The sequence below is a fragment of the Gallus gallus genome, chromosome 3 (genome assembly GCF_016699485.2).
Source record: "Gallus gallus isolate bGalGal1 chromosome 3, bGalGal1.mat.broiler.GRCg7b, whole genome shotgun sequence".
NCBI classification, from domain to species: domain Eukaryota; kingdom Metazoa; phylum Chordata; class Aves; order Galliformes; family Phasianidae; genus Gallus; species Gallus gallus.
This window is the reverse complement of record NC_052534.1, coordinates 8,714,119-8,730,987: the sequence shown is the minus strand read 5'-3', so window position 1 is coordinate 8,730,987 and position 16,869 is coordinate 8,714,119. Positions and strand designations below refer to the sequence as shown.

Below are 16,869 nucleotides of genomic sequence, written 5' to 3'. Positions count from 1 at the left end.
GGTGGTGTATTTTCTTTTTTCTCTGTGTAGAAGCTAATCTAGTTATTTGGCTGTCAAGGGAATAAGAGGATGCTGTAGAAATAGACAATCTTTGACTTGTCAGGGCCAGCAGAGCTTAAGAGTTGCAGCATGTGCTTTCTCCCTCTGCTGTTTCTAGGACAAGTAGTTCTGAAGGGCAGATGTTTCTCCGTTTGAAGAATACGCTATTATATTTTTTAATTGTCCATAGTATTTTCTAGATTACTTCTTTATTTTGCACCTTAGGACTCTCCGCTACCAGTTGCTGTTAATTGGCTTCATGGATTGCTATGATACGAAATTTGTTTAAGGCTCAGGAATAGGAAACTGCCCACCAGGACTCCTGTGTCTTACTGGCTGCTCAGCTGCAGATCCCTGTGGGACAGGAGGGCATCCTTGGTGCTCTCTGGGTTGTCTACAGGAGAAAACTGCGATATGGAGAACACGCTTCCATGCTGGAACTGTTGTGATGATAAATGCATGCGTGTACATGCACGTGTTCTCTCCGAAATACAAAGATAAAGGGACCTACGTGGATATTGGGCTATTGATTACAAAATGCCATTGTTCAGAAAAATTCAGAAAGATGTGTTGTCTTGTGCCCTGATTGCCCAAGTGTTAACTATGTTTGCATTCAGAAAGACACAAAGCTTCACATTGGGGTTGAAAAAGTAGTTTTTAAAAACAAGTGATTATGTTGCACTGACAGGCTTAATTTCCAGTTAGGAAGTAAGAGGCATTAAACTTAAGCCCAGTTTAAGAAGGCTTAGGAGGAAGTAAGGTTGCAGGATGGAAATTGCGCTATTAGATTGGCTCAAACTTGCTTTTAAAAACTGAGCAGCTGGTGAATTTCTTGGTTTAGGGCTTATCTCTAGAGTGATCTTGGCCTTGGTACTTATCTTTGTGGTGGAAAGTCTGGGATTTATTGTTCGTAGCTTTACAGCTATGCTGTAGGGCAGGACAGGTCTCTGTTAGCATCCTTAAGCTTCAGCTTTGATTCTTTCGTATACTAAGGACCCAATGGCTCAATCTGAAGCATCAAAAGCTTTCAGTTTCTTTTTAATTGCTATATAATCAGCTCATCTGTACCTTAAGGAAAACTTTATTAAAGCAGGAGGGATTTGTATGGAGCAAGATAGGCTTATTGCCTCTTTCTCCTTTAAAATAATATTGTTAAAGGGTGTACTCTAGGTTGTCTATCTCCAGAAGTCCTCATAAGGTTACTTAATGCACTCAGAGTTTTGTACTGGTAAAGAAAAGGGAAAGAATATGATGAGTTTTCTGAAATTTGGAAAATCAGTGAAGTGGACAGCAGTTGGAGCTGTGAAGGCTGCAGATGATCTGGTGCAAGCAGTGGTGGTGCAGGATAGCTGCAGGGCAGGCATACAGGAGATGAATGGAAAGGGATCAGGGGGATAACGTGATCCTGGGTCTTGATTGACCTTCCTCTGCTGAGCATTTACTGACCATATCTGAACATCCTTTTCTGGACTAATATTTTTATTATTCATTCAAAGTGGGCAGTGGGCAGGACTGCATGCTTCCTACCTTTGCACTAGGTTTTCATAACCCAGTATACTGCTGTGAAGATAAACCAAGTATCTTCTTGCACAGCAAGGCCTAAATCTCAGTTTGAAGCTCATACCTGCAGTGTGCATGCTGTAATCATGACGACGCTGAGTTTATCTGATGTGGGAGGTTTCATGACTTGTTAATCAGTAGAGTCTCTCTTCGGTAGGTGTTGGCAGTTCCGCAGTGATGAGCTCTGATAACAAGAACAGGTTACTTTCTCTCTGTGCTGTGATTTCTTCTATTCCCAAAACAAAAGGCATAAATTCTCAAAATATTCATCGTAATAATAAGGCTTCATAAATAATTATGAAATGCTTTGGATATTAAAAAGTGTGGCAGTGAAAATTCTGCAATATGCTGTTGTTTATTGATAACCTGCACAGTATTCTGAATTGTATTGCTAATATCTGGGGTATCCCTTGAAGTCAAATAAAGTAAATGGAGATGTATAGTACTTTTGGGTCATCCACAGGTGCTGGGAGTATGAAATGATGAGGCCATAAAAGGCTTCAGCTTTGAGAAGCGTCACTGGAAGCAAAGGCAGCTGTCAGTTTGTTAAGGTCTGCAGATGAAGCATAGCATGGAGCTGTTAGCTGCTGGTTTTGCAGCTATGAAGTCCTGGCTGGGAAACTGATACTGCTTTGCTGCGTGCTCAGCCCTTCTGCATGAGACTGCAGTGCAACAGGTGTGCTTTGGCTTTAACCCTTAGGACACAACCACTACTTGGATTAGCTGTGGTTGTATGCAGAAGCTCTGAATGGAGAGCTCTGAACTGCCAGGTAGTTCAAGCTTAAATTAGGAGAGGTGGAAGCTCAGCTGACCTTTGTTCTGGTCTGTTGCTGTCCAGGCTGGATTTTGTAGCCTAAAAATACATGTTTGCAGAATGAAAATGCAATCTGTTTTATCTGATGTACCAGTGAAACACAGAACAAAACAAACTTGTGCTTGGCTGGGGAGGAATGAAGCAAAAGGACTTTTTATGGCAGAGGGTACTCATTAGTGCACCAAGTAAGGAATCAATAGCATAACATTGAGATTTGTGCTAACTTCAGACAGAACGTAAGGGAGATCAAACTCATAACCTGTGTATAAAACTCTGATTTATTTACATCAGTAAAAAACACATCTTGAAATTGAGCACGGTCTTAAAAACAACTGTATTTCAGAAGTGTTGAATTTAGGAAAAATGGAAATGATATCCAAAAAATCTGTAATGCAACAACAAACAATAGCACTTCTTTAAAAAGTGATCAGTCGTGCTGTTGTTTTCTATGTACCAGTTACTCTCAACCTCATGCTTGCAATACAAGCTTTAGTTAAATACCTTATTTGCAAGGGTCCTGTACTGAAGAGAATCTCTTAGCTGTACATAGTCGTGAGTTCATGATACAGACTTGTAGGTCGCCACTGGAGAAGCTCTGTTTCTTGAATATAATGCTCAGTTTGCTGCAACATCTTTAGGGTAATGTTTGATTCCCTCAACAGCTGCGGTAGGTGGGATTATGGTTGTGATGAGCATCGTGATGACGTGACCTTAGCCAAAACTGGAACAGATACTGTACTGGGATGATGGTTTATGTGACATATCTTCAGGAGAGCCTTATTTTAATCACAGAAAGGTGGCTTGGCTGAATTCATGTCCAGCCAGCACATGTGTGAGCAGGCTTTCAGCTTGACTGCTGTAGTGTTTCTCTATGTGATGCTGTAGCTCTTACCCCACAGAAGAATTTGCTGCTTAGGGGGGCATAAATACGCACTTTCAGTTATCATCCATTGTGGATACTGAGAAATTTCAGCGTTAAGCCATGAAAGGAAGAAATGATTGTAGTAACTGAGCAGAAGTCATGCCCCCACTCTTGCGTTTTCATCTTCAAAGCTACATTTAGGCATGCAAAGTACCAGATTTCTGCTGTCATGTTTATTTCTGTTCTGACAGCTAATGACAGCAGAATAGACAAATCCAAAATGTATATAAAATGTGTAATTTTAATGCAGTGGGACTAGACAAAACTTCTGATGAGGGGGGAAACTGACCTGCAGAGTTTGCTCTGCTGAGGACCCTTGCAGTATCTCCTTGTTGATTTCCCTATTTAATAGGGAATGATGTATCTCTCTGTGTGATTACAATGTGGATCTGTTGACATCTCCTACCTGTACACCCTGGGTATGGCTGCTTTGTCAAATCAAGCTCACAAACACCGGATGATCTAGCATCAGGTGCATAGCACTGATGTACCATGAGTTATTTCTTTATGTTCAATACTTAACCTTAAATACCACAATTAAAGTTTTCTTCTGTGTGTGGTATAAAATGGCACTGAGTTTATTGAAAATGGATGGTTGTGATGAAGGCACTATAGTAAAACTCAGAGGGGTTCAGTAGCCAAACGGGTCCCTTGAACAGCTTAAGGCAAGCCTTAGTTCCCCCACCATGAAGGTGGCCAGAAAGGATTAAAAATTCTGTACATAGATGAAGTGTTCATCATCATGAAAGCTGTAGAAAAAATTAAATCTATTCCCATCAAAGCAGGACTAGAAATGGGTATTTTGGGGATCTTTTTCTGTACTGAAGTAGCATATAAAATCAAGTCCAATTAGGTAAATCAAAAAGGTGCATCTTAACTCTGATGACAAACTAGTTCTTAGAGCAAAATCCAGTAAATTCTGAAAGTATTTCAGTGGGTGCTGTAACAGCCTATGATAAACCAATTGTCAGTACCTTGTGTTTTCCTTAGCAAGAACCTGTCTAGAAGTCACAGTAAATCCATTCAAACTGTGTAAACTGGAATATAAACATCTTTCTGAGAGAACAAGATTCTCTCTCTTTTTTTTTTCTTTTAACATGTCCTTAAGTGCCTCAGGATGTTTGATTGGACTGTTACAAAACGACTCTAATCAGGATTAAGCCTTGTATCCTGAGAACTAGAGATGATGAGATTACAAGATAATCAAAGATGCTTTAGAAGATCAAAGTCTTTTTGAGGAAATAACATTCCTAACATCCCTTCGAAAAAAAAAAAAGGGTTATTTTTTGCTTTAACTTGTATTTGGCCTTTTTCTCCCTATGTAAGTGTTCATAACTAACCTAGTGTGAAGTTGTGACTTTGCTGAAGCCATTTATATTTTGCAATAGATTTCAATTGGTTCACGACTATTCGGGCCCTGTCGCTGTCACACAGAGCAGAGCTCAGCGCTGCCCTCCGCTCCCTGTGAGGAGCTGCAGCTGCCATGAGACCTCCCCTCAGCTCCTCTGCTCTGCGCTGAGCAAACCCAGGGGCCTGAATTTACTGCATGAAAATACTGAATCGGTTTGTCTGAGACTTGCTGAACTGGAAAGTATTTCTGTTGTCAAAAGTAAACCTCTGAATTGCAATCAGAAGGAGATGCAGCTGGTTACCGCTCCAGTATATCCTCTGGAGGTTGAGAGGTTTGGGTTTTTAGATGCAATGCCATCATATTGTTTCCTTGTGATTAAAAATAACGGAGCAGTGTTTTGGAGGCTTGGGTAAGGCTGTTCCCATCTGCAGACCTCAGGCCTTGCTCATGCCTCTGCCTTCCTGGGTGCTTCTGTGGTCAGTCCCTCTGCAGCCCCTGGCCCACAACGTAGAGCTCCGGGTGGGAAGCGGATCTGTTGGACTCTTTGATTTCAGGGGCACAAGGGTTGCTCCAAGGGTCGCCTGCTTTTCTAGGGCTCTCGTCCATGCTGCAGAAGGAAAGATGCTCAAGTTAAGAGACTAATGAATTGTTATTCTTCAAAACAACACTGATTAGACCACGTTAACCCATGAGCCACAAATGCTGCACAGTGCTAGGTAACTGCCTATCTCCTTTTGTGTATGTGCTTTCTTTATATGCCCTACAGACTTTTTCCTTCACATTCCCTTTTCTGTGATGCCAAACACACTGTATTCTCTCTCCCCTTCCAAAACTTCCTTGAGAAGCAAATGTTTAAAATGTTTAATAGGGAATCAGTATGAAACTAGATTCACTTGCAGATGGAGACTAATTTGGGTGAGAAGCCTTCTTCCAAACACAGACTCTGCTGGACAGAAGGTCTTACCTCTGTTGTTATGCATCTGCGTGGTTACAGAGGTTTCTGAGGATGCCAGCATGGCAACAGGATATGTGCTCTGGTGGCATCAATCTGTCCCATTACAAACAGGAGAACTGAGATGTAGAGTGCAAGTGATGTTCCTGAGGTCACACAAGCAATCTCTAGAGGCATAGAGACTTTGTGAATCAGGAGTGACTACAGCAAAAGAGCTAGTCATGGATATCTCACTCTGCAGGCCTTCATGCTGAGATTTGTTGCTTTATCTAATTAAGAGTTTATGCTGAACGTAAGGAAATACCCCAGAGTTATCCAAAATCATTATTGTATTTTAAGCACGTGAACTGATAAACTGAATTAACTTTTGACTATAGACAAACTTTACCTTCCTATTCTATCTGTTAGGACTTCAGAGATTTGAAAGGCTTGATGAACTCTTTCTTTTTTACTTTTAACTCTTACTTTTTTGTGATAGATTTCCAGTCACAAAACTCTAATCCAGGTTCAGATGACCCCTAGATGCAGAAGTTGCACTCAGCTATTTGCTTTGGGTCTGATTCAATGAACAGAGTTCCTTGCCAAGACCTTCTTGAACAATATCTTAATGGCAACAGCATTTCTTCCATCTCCGGTCTACCACTTGGAAGATTAGCGGTCTCAGTGAAATATTATTTTAACTGCATATGAGTTTTGTGTAATACAGGTTAACAGGATTTCTATAAGCAGAACAATTGTAAATGTTATGCCTTGATAATATACCAATAACTGTTGATCACTGTCAAATGACCAAGCATAGGAACCAGCAAAGTTAGCTCAGTTTAACCCATCCATAGTCTGTCCAAACAGGAACTGCATGTTCTACTTGATTTGTTCAACTAGTAATTGCTGAACATAGAAACTGAAATCTGAAAGTCTGATCCAGGTACCCTAATACTAAGTACAAAAGCTATAGCTTTTAAGGCTAATGATGTGCTAAGTCCTGATATTTCTTACAGCATAGGATGGGTGGCAGACATACTTGGGAAAGAAGCACTTTTTTGCCTTCTAGAGGACCAGTGAGCAGGTGGCAGATGCAAATCTGTGTGTAGCACTGATACCTAATGCCTGGCAATGCAGCTGAATGGAAGCTGCTGCCACTTCTGTTGTTGCTGTTAAAATGGGGTAGGCGAGAAAGGGCTGCCTGATGACTCACTGAAATGTGTTGTTTGTACAAGCTCCTGGCAGATTATATTTAGTATTTTCCCAGAAATTGGATGTTTTACTTGGGCATGGAAAATGGAGTGATATATGCAAGGGTCTGCACGAGCATGGGAGAAACTGGCTACATTGCCAATTTTCAAACTACTTTGCCTATACAAGTGTGATGCCACTGCAGGTTTGCCTGTCTCCCCTCCCTCCTATAACTGAAGCATGAAGCTGCTCATAGCATACACAAAAACTCGCATACACAGAGGCACTGTTGAACTTGGAGAGGAGAAGGGAGAGCAAGGAAAGGAAGGAAGGAAAGGACGTTGAGAGTTAGGTGGGAATAGCATGTGATTTGAGACCAGATGCAAATGCTGCCAGAATGAAGAGTTTTAGGAATATGACATCTGTTTGAAGGAGATGTTTTGAAGTTTTCTTTTATTAGCTGAGTGATTTGCAAAGCAGAGAAAGCCTTGCATGGCTAATAAATCTGAAGGAGAAAGATGGATCAGTGTGTTGGTTCCTCTGGTATGGCATCTGCTGTAACAGCAAGGATCAGCATCTGCACGTGGTGTGAGGTGCTCACAGCTGTGGCAGCTGCTCAGAGCTCAGCGAGGAGACGGGCAGCAGTGATGTGAGGGGCTCTCAGAGCTTCTGCCACGTGCTGCTTCCTAAAATAGCCCTTCTCTGCCCATCAGCACATTTGCTGTGATATTTGTACTATGCCAAGGCAAGGTCTGTAAAAGTCCATTCTAGGCAGCTTATTTTAACTCTAAGAAAGCAAACAACAGCATATTGAATCTTGAGTCAGTGCGCCTGGTAATGAATGGGCTAAGTTCCCCTTTTGTTTACAATGATATAAATCTGAGCTAACGTAATAGGACAACGTTTGATCTGTGTTTGTATGAGTGATAAGCTGAATTTGGCTCAGGGTATATTTCTTCTAAAATGACTAGAAACGGTGTATATCATAACACTAGATAGCGTATTTTTCATGAGAGGGGGATGATTTTATTTACAGTGTTTTTTCTTTATATTACTGTCTGTGCCGTGACAGACTACAATAGAGAGATAACACACACCACTGAAGCATAAATTAGTTAACGATTTATAGTAGACTGTTTTTAAAATTGAGCCATAAAACTCCCAGGGCTTTTGTCTTATAACGTTTGACACAAAGCTGCCTTGGAAAAAGCATTAATTAATTCTAGTGGGCACTGGAGTAGACAAAGCTGGCTTCACACCACACATAACAGAAGAAATCCCAACAGCAATGTAGACAACTTTCAGATGATCTTCAAATGTCAGAATATAACAGAATTAGAACCTAGAATGCAAAACTATTCCCTAGCAGCTTTTGCTCATTTTGTTTAGCCAATTCCTCTACTGTGAGTGTGGTTCTCGTCCTGTCTTTGGGAAGGGAATGCCAGTACACTTGATTTCAGTATAGTTGTCTGCACTCAGTGCAGGGTATGTTTGTGCATTCACAAGTGCAATTTTATTTCCTGTTGGGCTTAGTCTTGCAAGCTCTGCTCATGGGGACAATTTGTGTGATTTCTGCTCTTCTGCAGCAAGAGTAAAAATACTCCTCATGTGAAGAAAGCCTGCCTGGGAAGGGTCTTAATCCTCTTGTGTAGCTTAAAGCTTAATGGACTCAAACATCCTAAGATGCTAAGAAACTAGAATAACAACACTTTGTACTTTCGGACAGCTACCCTGATCTTTAACTGCTCCCACATACTCATATGTGTTTTATAGCTTTTTTTGTTTTTAAATGATAGAGAAAATTTAAAGCCAAGCCCATTTCAAAAATGTCCACCAGCGGTTGCAAACATGGAATTTCTTGTATCTGATGCTTTGATAACAATGAATCTTTGGCAGCCATGGGAGATTTCTCCACTTAGAAAACTGAGTTTGGTCTTTGGAGCCACTGGACTTGGCATTAGTGCCTAGATCTGAAAGCATATAGAACAAGCTCTAAGTTTCAGCTATAATTATAGTCACACAGATCTTTACCCCTCATCTACGTGTTATTCTTGCTAGTTGATTTGAAATATTTTAACATAGATTTCTGTGGAGTGGTTTTCTGGCTTAGATGTTGAAGCTAATTAAGACACCCCAGCCTGTTTTCTCAGATGTTTATAACATCTAAAGATGTTTATAACCTCAGGGCTATTCCATAGCTTTTAAGAATTGAATGTGGATGTTCTTAGTCCCCAAACAAATAAGGGAAATTCAATACCATGAAACCAACACTGAACTTTCTCCGTTTGCAGCATAAGGCTTAAGCAAGATGTGCAAACTATTCCCTTTACTCTGATAGGTGTCTATGGAAATCTGGGGCAAGACAATGTTATCTTTCCATATAGGAACGGAATACTTTTCTGAATTATCTCTTAACGACAATAAATTCCCATCAGGGAAGATGCTTATAGCGCCAACACAATATAATATTTCTGCTTTCCTGATGAAAAGTAGAAAGTTTCTTACCTTGCTTGGTTAAGAGCAGGTTCACTGGCAGCTGACACAGGAGCTGGAAGGAAGAACCGGACCCCTGGTCGACGGTCAGAGAAACTTCTCCTCACAAATGGCTGAGGATTGGCAGCACTCAGGGACAGCTTCCTGGTTTGGGCTCCCACCTGCAGAAAAAGCAGGCTGCTCTTTTGGGAAGGTTTTGAAGCTTCAGGCTGACCCGTGAGCTCCTCTGAGGGTTTGCTGGGTGCTGGTGGAGGTCTTGCTTCAAATAAGGAAGAGGTGGCTGGGCAAAATATTGAATGTACATTGCTGCCCTTCTTGGAAGAGGAAGGCTGGGGCTCGTCCCCAGCGTCCAGACCTGCTCTTGAACCTCTGTAGGAACGAGAGGGGGAAGTCGGTGGGGATGGGGCGATGGGAAATGGAGCGGGGCCTGTGTCACGGCGGTATGCTGGGGAGCCTGGTGGCCGGTGTGGGCTTGATGAGCTCTGCTTATGCTCTGCAGGAGGGCTGAGCAGTTTGCGCTGGGCTGGTGGAGAGGGCAGCTTCTTCTGTGAGGGAGGGCTGGGTGCTCTGGGGCTGGCTGGGGGGCTGGGTTTCCTCTGCATGGTGGGCGAGCTTGGCTGTGCATTGCTAAAAGCTTGCAGAGAGTGTCTGTGGTGTGTTGGGGGGCTGAAAAGCCGTTTCTCAGTTGGCGGAGAAGAAGGAGGGGTTCTCGCTGGGGACACCCTCCTGGAGAACGCTGAGCCTTTTTCGTTTCTCCTGAGCGAGTCAGGAGAGCCGTGCTTCTGGTATGGCACCAAAGTTGGGGGTGAATTGGCCTCCATGCCCTCTGAGCTGTTGCTGTGTGGTTTTGAAACCCCACTGGGATTTTGAAGAGGAATTATTTTATGCGTTTGCTTGTACAGATCTGCAGCCTCTCTTCTCTGGGTCGCTAATATCTCTTCCTGGCTAGGGATGTGTACATTGGTAGGGTTCAACTCCAGAGAATATATCTGCAGTTTATCATCCCTCTGTTCGCTGTTCCTTAGAACTTTGTTAGCAGCCACATTGGGGCCATTGATATTTTTACTTGGTAATAAGTCAATGGATTGAAGGGAGGCCCTCATTTTTGGGGAGACCTGTGCTCTCTTAGTAGCTTGAAATTCTGTTTTGGCAGGCTTTTTGGCATCTTCTGACAAGCTTCCTTCTATTCTTGAAGTTTCTTCCATCTCAGAGGAGTCAAAATTACTGTCCATTAGCATTTCAGGGGGTGGTGGTGGCAAGTTCTCAATGTCTTCGTCTGTCTCTTCCTTTGTGTCCTTGCTTAATTCTGCAGCTGGTATAGGAGGAAAGGCATTTGAAAAGTTAGAACAAACTCCACTGTTATTTGAAAGGTTTGTGCCTTCTACTGGCAAAATGCGATGCTTAACATTTAAAGGCGCTAGGCCTCTCTGAAAGGGAATAGTGGGTGGGATGACTGGAAGTCCAAATTTTCTGATGCATTTTACTGGTCCTAAAGATCTTAAAGGTGTGGCTTTTCCAAGCTCATCAGTGGGACTGAATGTTTCAATGAGCTTTTTGACAGACTGGCGGGGGGCACAACTGCTGCTACTGAGCATTTGTGTTCCAGAAGGCTTGTTTTCTTCATTCCCTGATGATGTCTCCTGGGTGGGCACAGTAGCTGTCAAAGGCTTCTTGTCTCTTTTTTCATCCAGCTGATGGGCAGGATTTTGATCAACTGTGTACAAAGGGACTTTATCCTGGTTAGGCAGGATGCTGAAATTTTTTGAGAGGCATGCCTTCAGTTTGCTAGAAGACCTAGAAGTAACTTGCTCATCCTGCAAGAAATGTGTTGTTCTCAGTTTCCAAGGCTCTTTGTTGTTTTCTGTCTCCTTCTTTCCATAAAACATTTCTAGCCTTTTGCTGAGCTCCTTTTGAGTTCTCTGAAGCTCTAGGAGGGTTGGGTCCTCTGCCTGGCTTCTGAGGGACTCCTCCGACCGCGATCGTCGTTGTTTACCATAGGCTTTCTGTCTGCCTGTTGCTGTACTGGGCCTTGCTGTTAAGATGGCTGTTCCGCTCTCATCCTCCATCCATTCTTTACGCCTCGACTTAGCTGGGACAAACTTGATTTTTTCACTGATGGCATCTTTCATCTTCAGAATCATTTCCTCTGCTTCTGCATTTTCTGTCCTTTTGATGGACTGCCTTTGTGTGTTATCGGTGACTGCGGGTGAAGACTGGGGCCTCTTCGGCAGGGCGTCTTTCCCCATTTCTGATAAACTTGTGTTGTCATCATCTTCCCCCAGGGTGCTCCCTTCATCATCATCATCGTCATCATCTGAAGGAAAATCTATCGATTCACCAACTTTGAAATGTTCATGTTCTTGAGTAGAATCAGACTGGAAGGAGTTACAGGAGTGGCTTTTGCTCACGCTTGCACATTGTGCCACCGTGGAATTACCTTCCAGTACTCCTCCCTGACAAGAAGTTCCTTCCCTGCTCTGTACAGATGAATGAAAGACATCTTTAAAATGCATTTCAAGTGCATAGTTATGAGATGTGGCTGTGCCTGGTGGCCTTGTCCCATTGTGGATATGCTCCATCATTCTGGTGTGCTTTTGGGACAGAAGGCCATGTGCAGAGGAATCAAAGCTTGCTTGTGCTCCAAGCTGGCTGAAAGGACTAAAGTCTTTGAGGGATTCGCTGTCCACACCAATGCCACTGTCCTCAGAACAGAGAGTCCTGTCATCACCATGGAACTGAGTGTTCCCCATGGTTGAGGCTTCAAGCAATCTTACTGTCTGAAGCAGACGCTCATCAAACATTTGCTTTGCTTTCAGTTTTCCTTCCAAGTTGCTTGCAGCAGTCTGCAGATAGTTGCATGTCTCCTGCAGGGCATCGGAGGTGAGAGAGGCTAGTGTTCCGTTCAGTAACTGCATTTTATTGATTGTATATTGCAGTAGTTGTTGCAGAAGATCAGGGTGCTCCTTCAAATCACCTTTTTCTGATGGCCATGCCAGATTCCCCCCCACATCTTTGAGAAGATTTTCCCCATCATTAGCAATTTCTTCCAAGAGCTGATTGATTTCATCAAAGCGTAGCACGAGGAAGCTTACCATCTGTTGTAAGAAGAGCTGAGTTTGGGCAGCTTGGTCAGCCATATGAAGTATTGCTTCATACTTGGAGAGATTGGGATTTAAGTAAGCGTATGCACTCTGATGAGCCTTAACAAGCAGTTCTGGGAAATCTACCTTTTTCTCTGTCTCACACGGGGACAAAATGGCCTTTTCTTTAGTTTTGCTAGGTCGACCTTGCTTTGCTGTCTTATGATTCTTTGACTTCTTCCCTTTCTTTAGGATTTGCTTTGCATTGCTTTCATTCTTATTGTCCGAAATGAACGCTGATGCTTCTGATTCACAGGAGCTTTGCTTTCTGATCTGTATAGCCTCAGTGATGTGTTTTTGAGATTCAATCAGTTTGGATATAACTTCAGCCTCTGTGGCTGTCCTCTCAATTACTTTGTCTTCCCCGGAAATGGGGACGTTTGGATGAGAGTTGGAAGAAAACTGCAAATGATCATTTTTATCCCGCTCAGATGTTTTCTCCTTGGTTTCTATCAGGCAGTCATTCCTCTGGACCCCATATTGGTGAAGTTCATCAATACTGTAGCAAGATGAACCTTTAACTAGCAGTGGGATTCCTTTATCTGTTGGATCAATACGCAAAACTCCTTTGGGCTTATTCAAAGCCTTAAGGCCACTTCTTGCAAGAGTATTAACAATCTCGCTGTGAGATGGTGTGCAGCCCATTGTTTCTTCGTCTTTGGCTGTATTTTTTATTTAAAATCTAGATAACTATGGAAAATACAACGAAGAATCAAACTCACTGTCTCATCCCGAACTGCAGACTGGCCTTTTTCTCACAAGGTTTCCATCACAAGCTTAGTTTTGTTGGAGGTTCTTGATGTAGTTTGCCTTGAAATCTCATGTGCTCACTGCCCAGGATCTGGATCTGGTCTTGCAGTCGTGCATTGTCCCACTGTATGTTTCCACACAGGTTTTCTTCTTTGATTCAAAAAAAAGAAAAAAAGAAAAAAAAAAAAAAGAGTGTGAAAGCTCTGCTGGATTTAAAGCTAATGGATTAAGAGGACTTGCGTGCCTCACTTCTGTCTTGACAGATGTCCACTACAAGTAAGACTTTAAGCTCATTAGGGTAAGTAGGCACCAGCCAGTCAGCATCCATGTTGTATTTATAAAGGCAGATTTTTTTTTCTGCACTATATTGGGTAGCAAGAGGACTTGGTGCCTGTCCCTCCTCCTTTTCCTTGTTGCAAAACTGTAATGCATAACTGAATGTAGTGATCCAAAGGAAGAAACTATTTTGAAGCCTTTTTGAAGGGAAACTACTTGAACTTGTGCACAAATGCTATTAGATACTATCTAACCAAGAAAAAGATGACCTTGATGGAGTATATAGCAGCTGGAGAATACAAGGAGAATCAAGTGGGTTAAAGATGCTTGTTATGCTTCTGCCTCAAGGGGCTTCAATATTTTTCAGTATTTTAATTTGGGGAAAAAAAAGACAAATCTCAGGCAGAACTATCATGTATGGGTTAGGACCACAAAAAAAATCATAGACTTTTCTATAAGATAACAGATCTCTAAAACTAAACAAACAAGCAAACAAAAAATAAACAAAAAAAAACCCACAGGTTTTCCTTCCTCTGAGTTTCTTGGGATAAAAACGCTCATGTATTCTACATAGGCACAAAAGTGACTTGCTTACCTTTATTTCTTCCTCATCTGCCCCGGGCTGGTTCTTTAATGACATGACTTCAAGAGTTAATACTCTAAGAAAAAGAAGTTTTTTTTTGGTTTTTTTTTAAATTAAAAATATAGACCCTTTTCTAAAAACAAAACATTATTCAATCCTCTTAAGAAGCCAAAACAGAATTGTTCCTTTTGTTACTTTGGCTATTGCTTGCTGCATCTTTTTACTGGGAAAACAACCTCCTGAATAACCTAACTCTGAAAAAGAAGTTAAAGAAGCCAAAGCAGGAAGTGGAAGAATACTACGATGAAGCAGAAGAGACCTCACCTGGTGTACTGTGCCCAAATGAAGAGTACTCAGTAGAGGACAGATGTGGACCTGTTGGAGCACATTCGGAGGAGGGCCACAAAAGTGATCCAAGGGATGGAACCACCTGCCCTACAGGGTTAGGCTGAGAGAGTTGGGGCTGTGCAGCCTGGAGAAGGGAAGGCTCCAGGGAGACCTGAGAGCGGCCTTTCAGTATCAAAAGTGGGTCTAGAAGAAAGAAGGGGACAGGCTCTTTAGCAGGAGTGTTGTGATAGGACAAGTGGAAATAGTTTCAAACTAAAAGAGGGGGGAGGATTTAGACTGGATGTAAAGATGAAGATTTTTGTGTTAAGGGTGGTGAGGCATTGGCACAGGTTGCCCAGAGAGGTGGTGGATGTCCCGTCCTTGGAGACACCCAGTATCAGTCTGGATGGGGTTCTGAGCATCCTGATCTAACTGTAGGTGTCACTATTCGTGTCAGGGGAGTTATACCAGATGAATTTTAAAGGACCCTTCCAACTCAAACCGTTCCATGATTCTCTATTGTCCAAGTATTTACTTAGGAAGGGCAGTACGTGGGTGAGGATGATAATAGCACTGGGTCCCTGTTTCCCCCTTCATTATTCATGTTCAATGGATTCATTTTTTAATTTCAAAGTGTAGCTTTTCTACCAAAATTATCAATTTCTCAGTGTCAGAAAAGATTGCAGACGAGTGGCTAAACCTAACTCTGGGGAGAAGCCTACTGCTTCTCTCTAGCAGTTTCTGTGTGATTGCAGGTATCTCATCTGCTTCCCCAAAATCCTTCTATACTGCCAAGCCTCTAAAACATTTTCAGACTTGAATGAGCTGCTTACATGACTCATTCCTTCGTGCTGTAGCAGATTGTTCTCCTGGAAAATAATTATTCTCTGTAGCCTTGTTATTCACATTTCTTCTGTTCAACAGGAGCAGCAAACTTAACTTGTTTCACAAGGGAGAAGGCATGCCAGTGACTCCTAAGGAAATGTTTAAAACTCTATTGCTTTCTCACAGGTAATTTTTCTGGGACGTATTAGTTGCACTTAATGTAGGTGACGGTATAGCCATTTTCTTCAGTGCTTTTCTGGAAAACATTAGCTAATTATTTCTTGGCTCTGCTTCTTCCAAGTCATGCAGCTAATTCTCCAAATGCTTCTGCATCCCCCACCGTGTGGCTTACCCACAGAGGCTGATTTATGGTGGTTATGTGTTTATTACTCCACAATTAATATTAACTAATATTAACTTATGCTGTTTTGTTTATTTTTAAATAGATTCTGAGTCATAGAAAACATGTTTAAACAAGGCAAGGTGTTTTGTCCTAACTTTGTCGCTTGCATGTCTATGTAGTTTAACTACTCAATGTTCTGTCAAACTTATTAGCTTCTGTGAGAGAGAAGAAACCTTATGCCTGTTTCCAACCACTTATGAAACTGCATTTGTCACTGATATTCTTGTTACTAAGTAAATATATGTTGTGTTGAAAGTATTTAAAGCAGGAAAAAAAGGCTTTACCGCATGGAAAATGCAAAAGAAAATGCTTTTGCTCATGGCAATTTAACAAAAGAGGTGACAAGTGAAAACGGTGGTAGAAGAGAATACTGATGAGGAGAATGACAAGCAAGTATTTTTGACAGTAATGTAATGAGATGAATTTGTCATCTGTTGTTTATGAGTGCTATATATTGATGTAATTGCTGGTAGAGTTACTATAGTAATAATTTGGCTTACAGTGCTTCAATTTACAGAACTAAAATCGAAAGGGAAACAGTTGGTTTGAGCCTGTGTTGTTACCTGTCCATACCTAGCCATTTTACAAGTGCCCCATGTGAACACAGGACTATGTTTGAGGAACCGAGCCTAGGGGAGAAGCATGGTAAGATCATTAAGGATTAACAGAGACTTTCCCTTGAATGTGGATTCAGTTAAAATGCCTTTGCTCCTTTCATACCCTTTCTTCCTCCTGTTAAAATTGGCAATATTTTCACTGCTGCTTGGTTGTGTGGCACTCTTATAGGGAAGAACTTAAATATTCTTAAACCCTGCCAGAAATAGCTGGTGCAGTGGATAATAAAAACCATACTAGTCTGCAGGTGGGCCTGGAAGCAGTGTTAATGTCCTACGAAAGGCAAGAATGAGGCCTGAGTCTGGATGGAGGTGTATGGTACTCAGCCTTCAGAGATGTTGTCCATGTAGTAGCTGTGGGATGGATTTCAAGGCAAGATGATGGGAAAATCTGTTGATGGAAACTATGAAATTTCAGTGTGAAATAAATAATGTAAGCCTAAAAATTATGGAAGCAAGAAGAAAGGATAATGGAGGTCTGCTACTGAAAGGATTATAAATTATAAAAAAGAATACTGCAGGATTTAAAAGAGGAATGTGCATAAATGCTCCTTTCAGGTCTTAAAAGATGAAGGTTTGCATTTGTGGATGACTTTTGAGGAAAACTTTTGTTCACTGAGAGATTATGGAGGGCTTCAGTGATAATA

At 41.8% G+C, this 16,869-nt stretch overlaps 1 protein-coding gene across 1 annotated transcript; it reads right to left on the bottom strand.

Moving 5' to 3' along the window:
- Nucleotides 1–1,568: 1,568 nt before the first annotated feature.
- On the bottom strand, nt 1,569–14,599 carry C2orf71 (chromosome 2 open reading frame 71). Its single transcript, XM_040698564.1, has 3 exons — nt 14,066–14,599; nt 9,317–13,344; nt 1,569–5,293 (listed from the first exon to the last, which is right to left on the bottom strand). The coding sequence occupies exons 2-3, from the start codon at nt 13,087–13,089 to the stop codon at nt 5,164–5,166; spliced, it is 3,903 nt and encodes a 1,300-aa protein (XP_040554498.1). The 5' UTR covers nt 13,090–13,344; nt 14,066–14,599; the 3' UTR covers nt 1,569–5,163.
- Between the last annotated feature and the right edge of the window lie 2,270 nt (nt 14,600–16,869).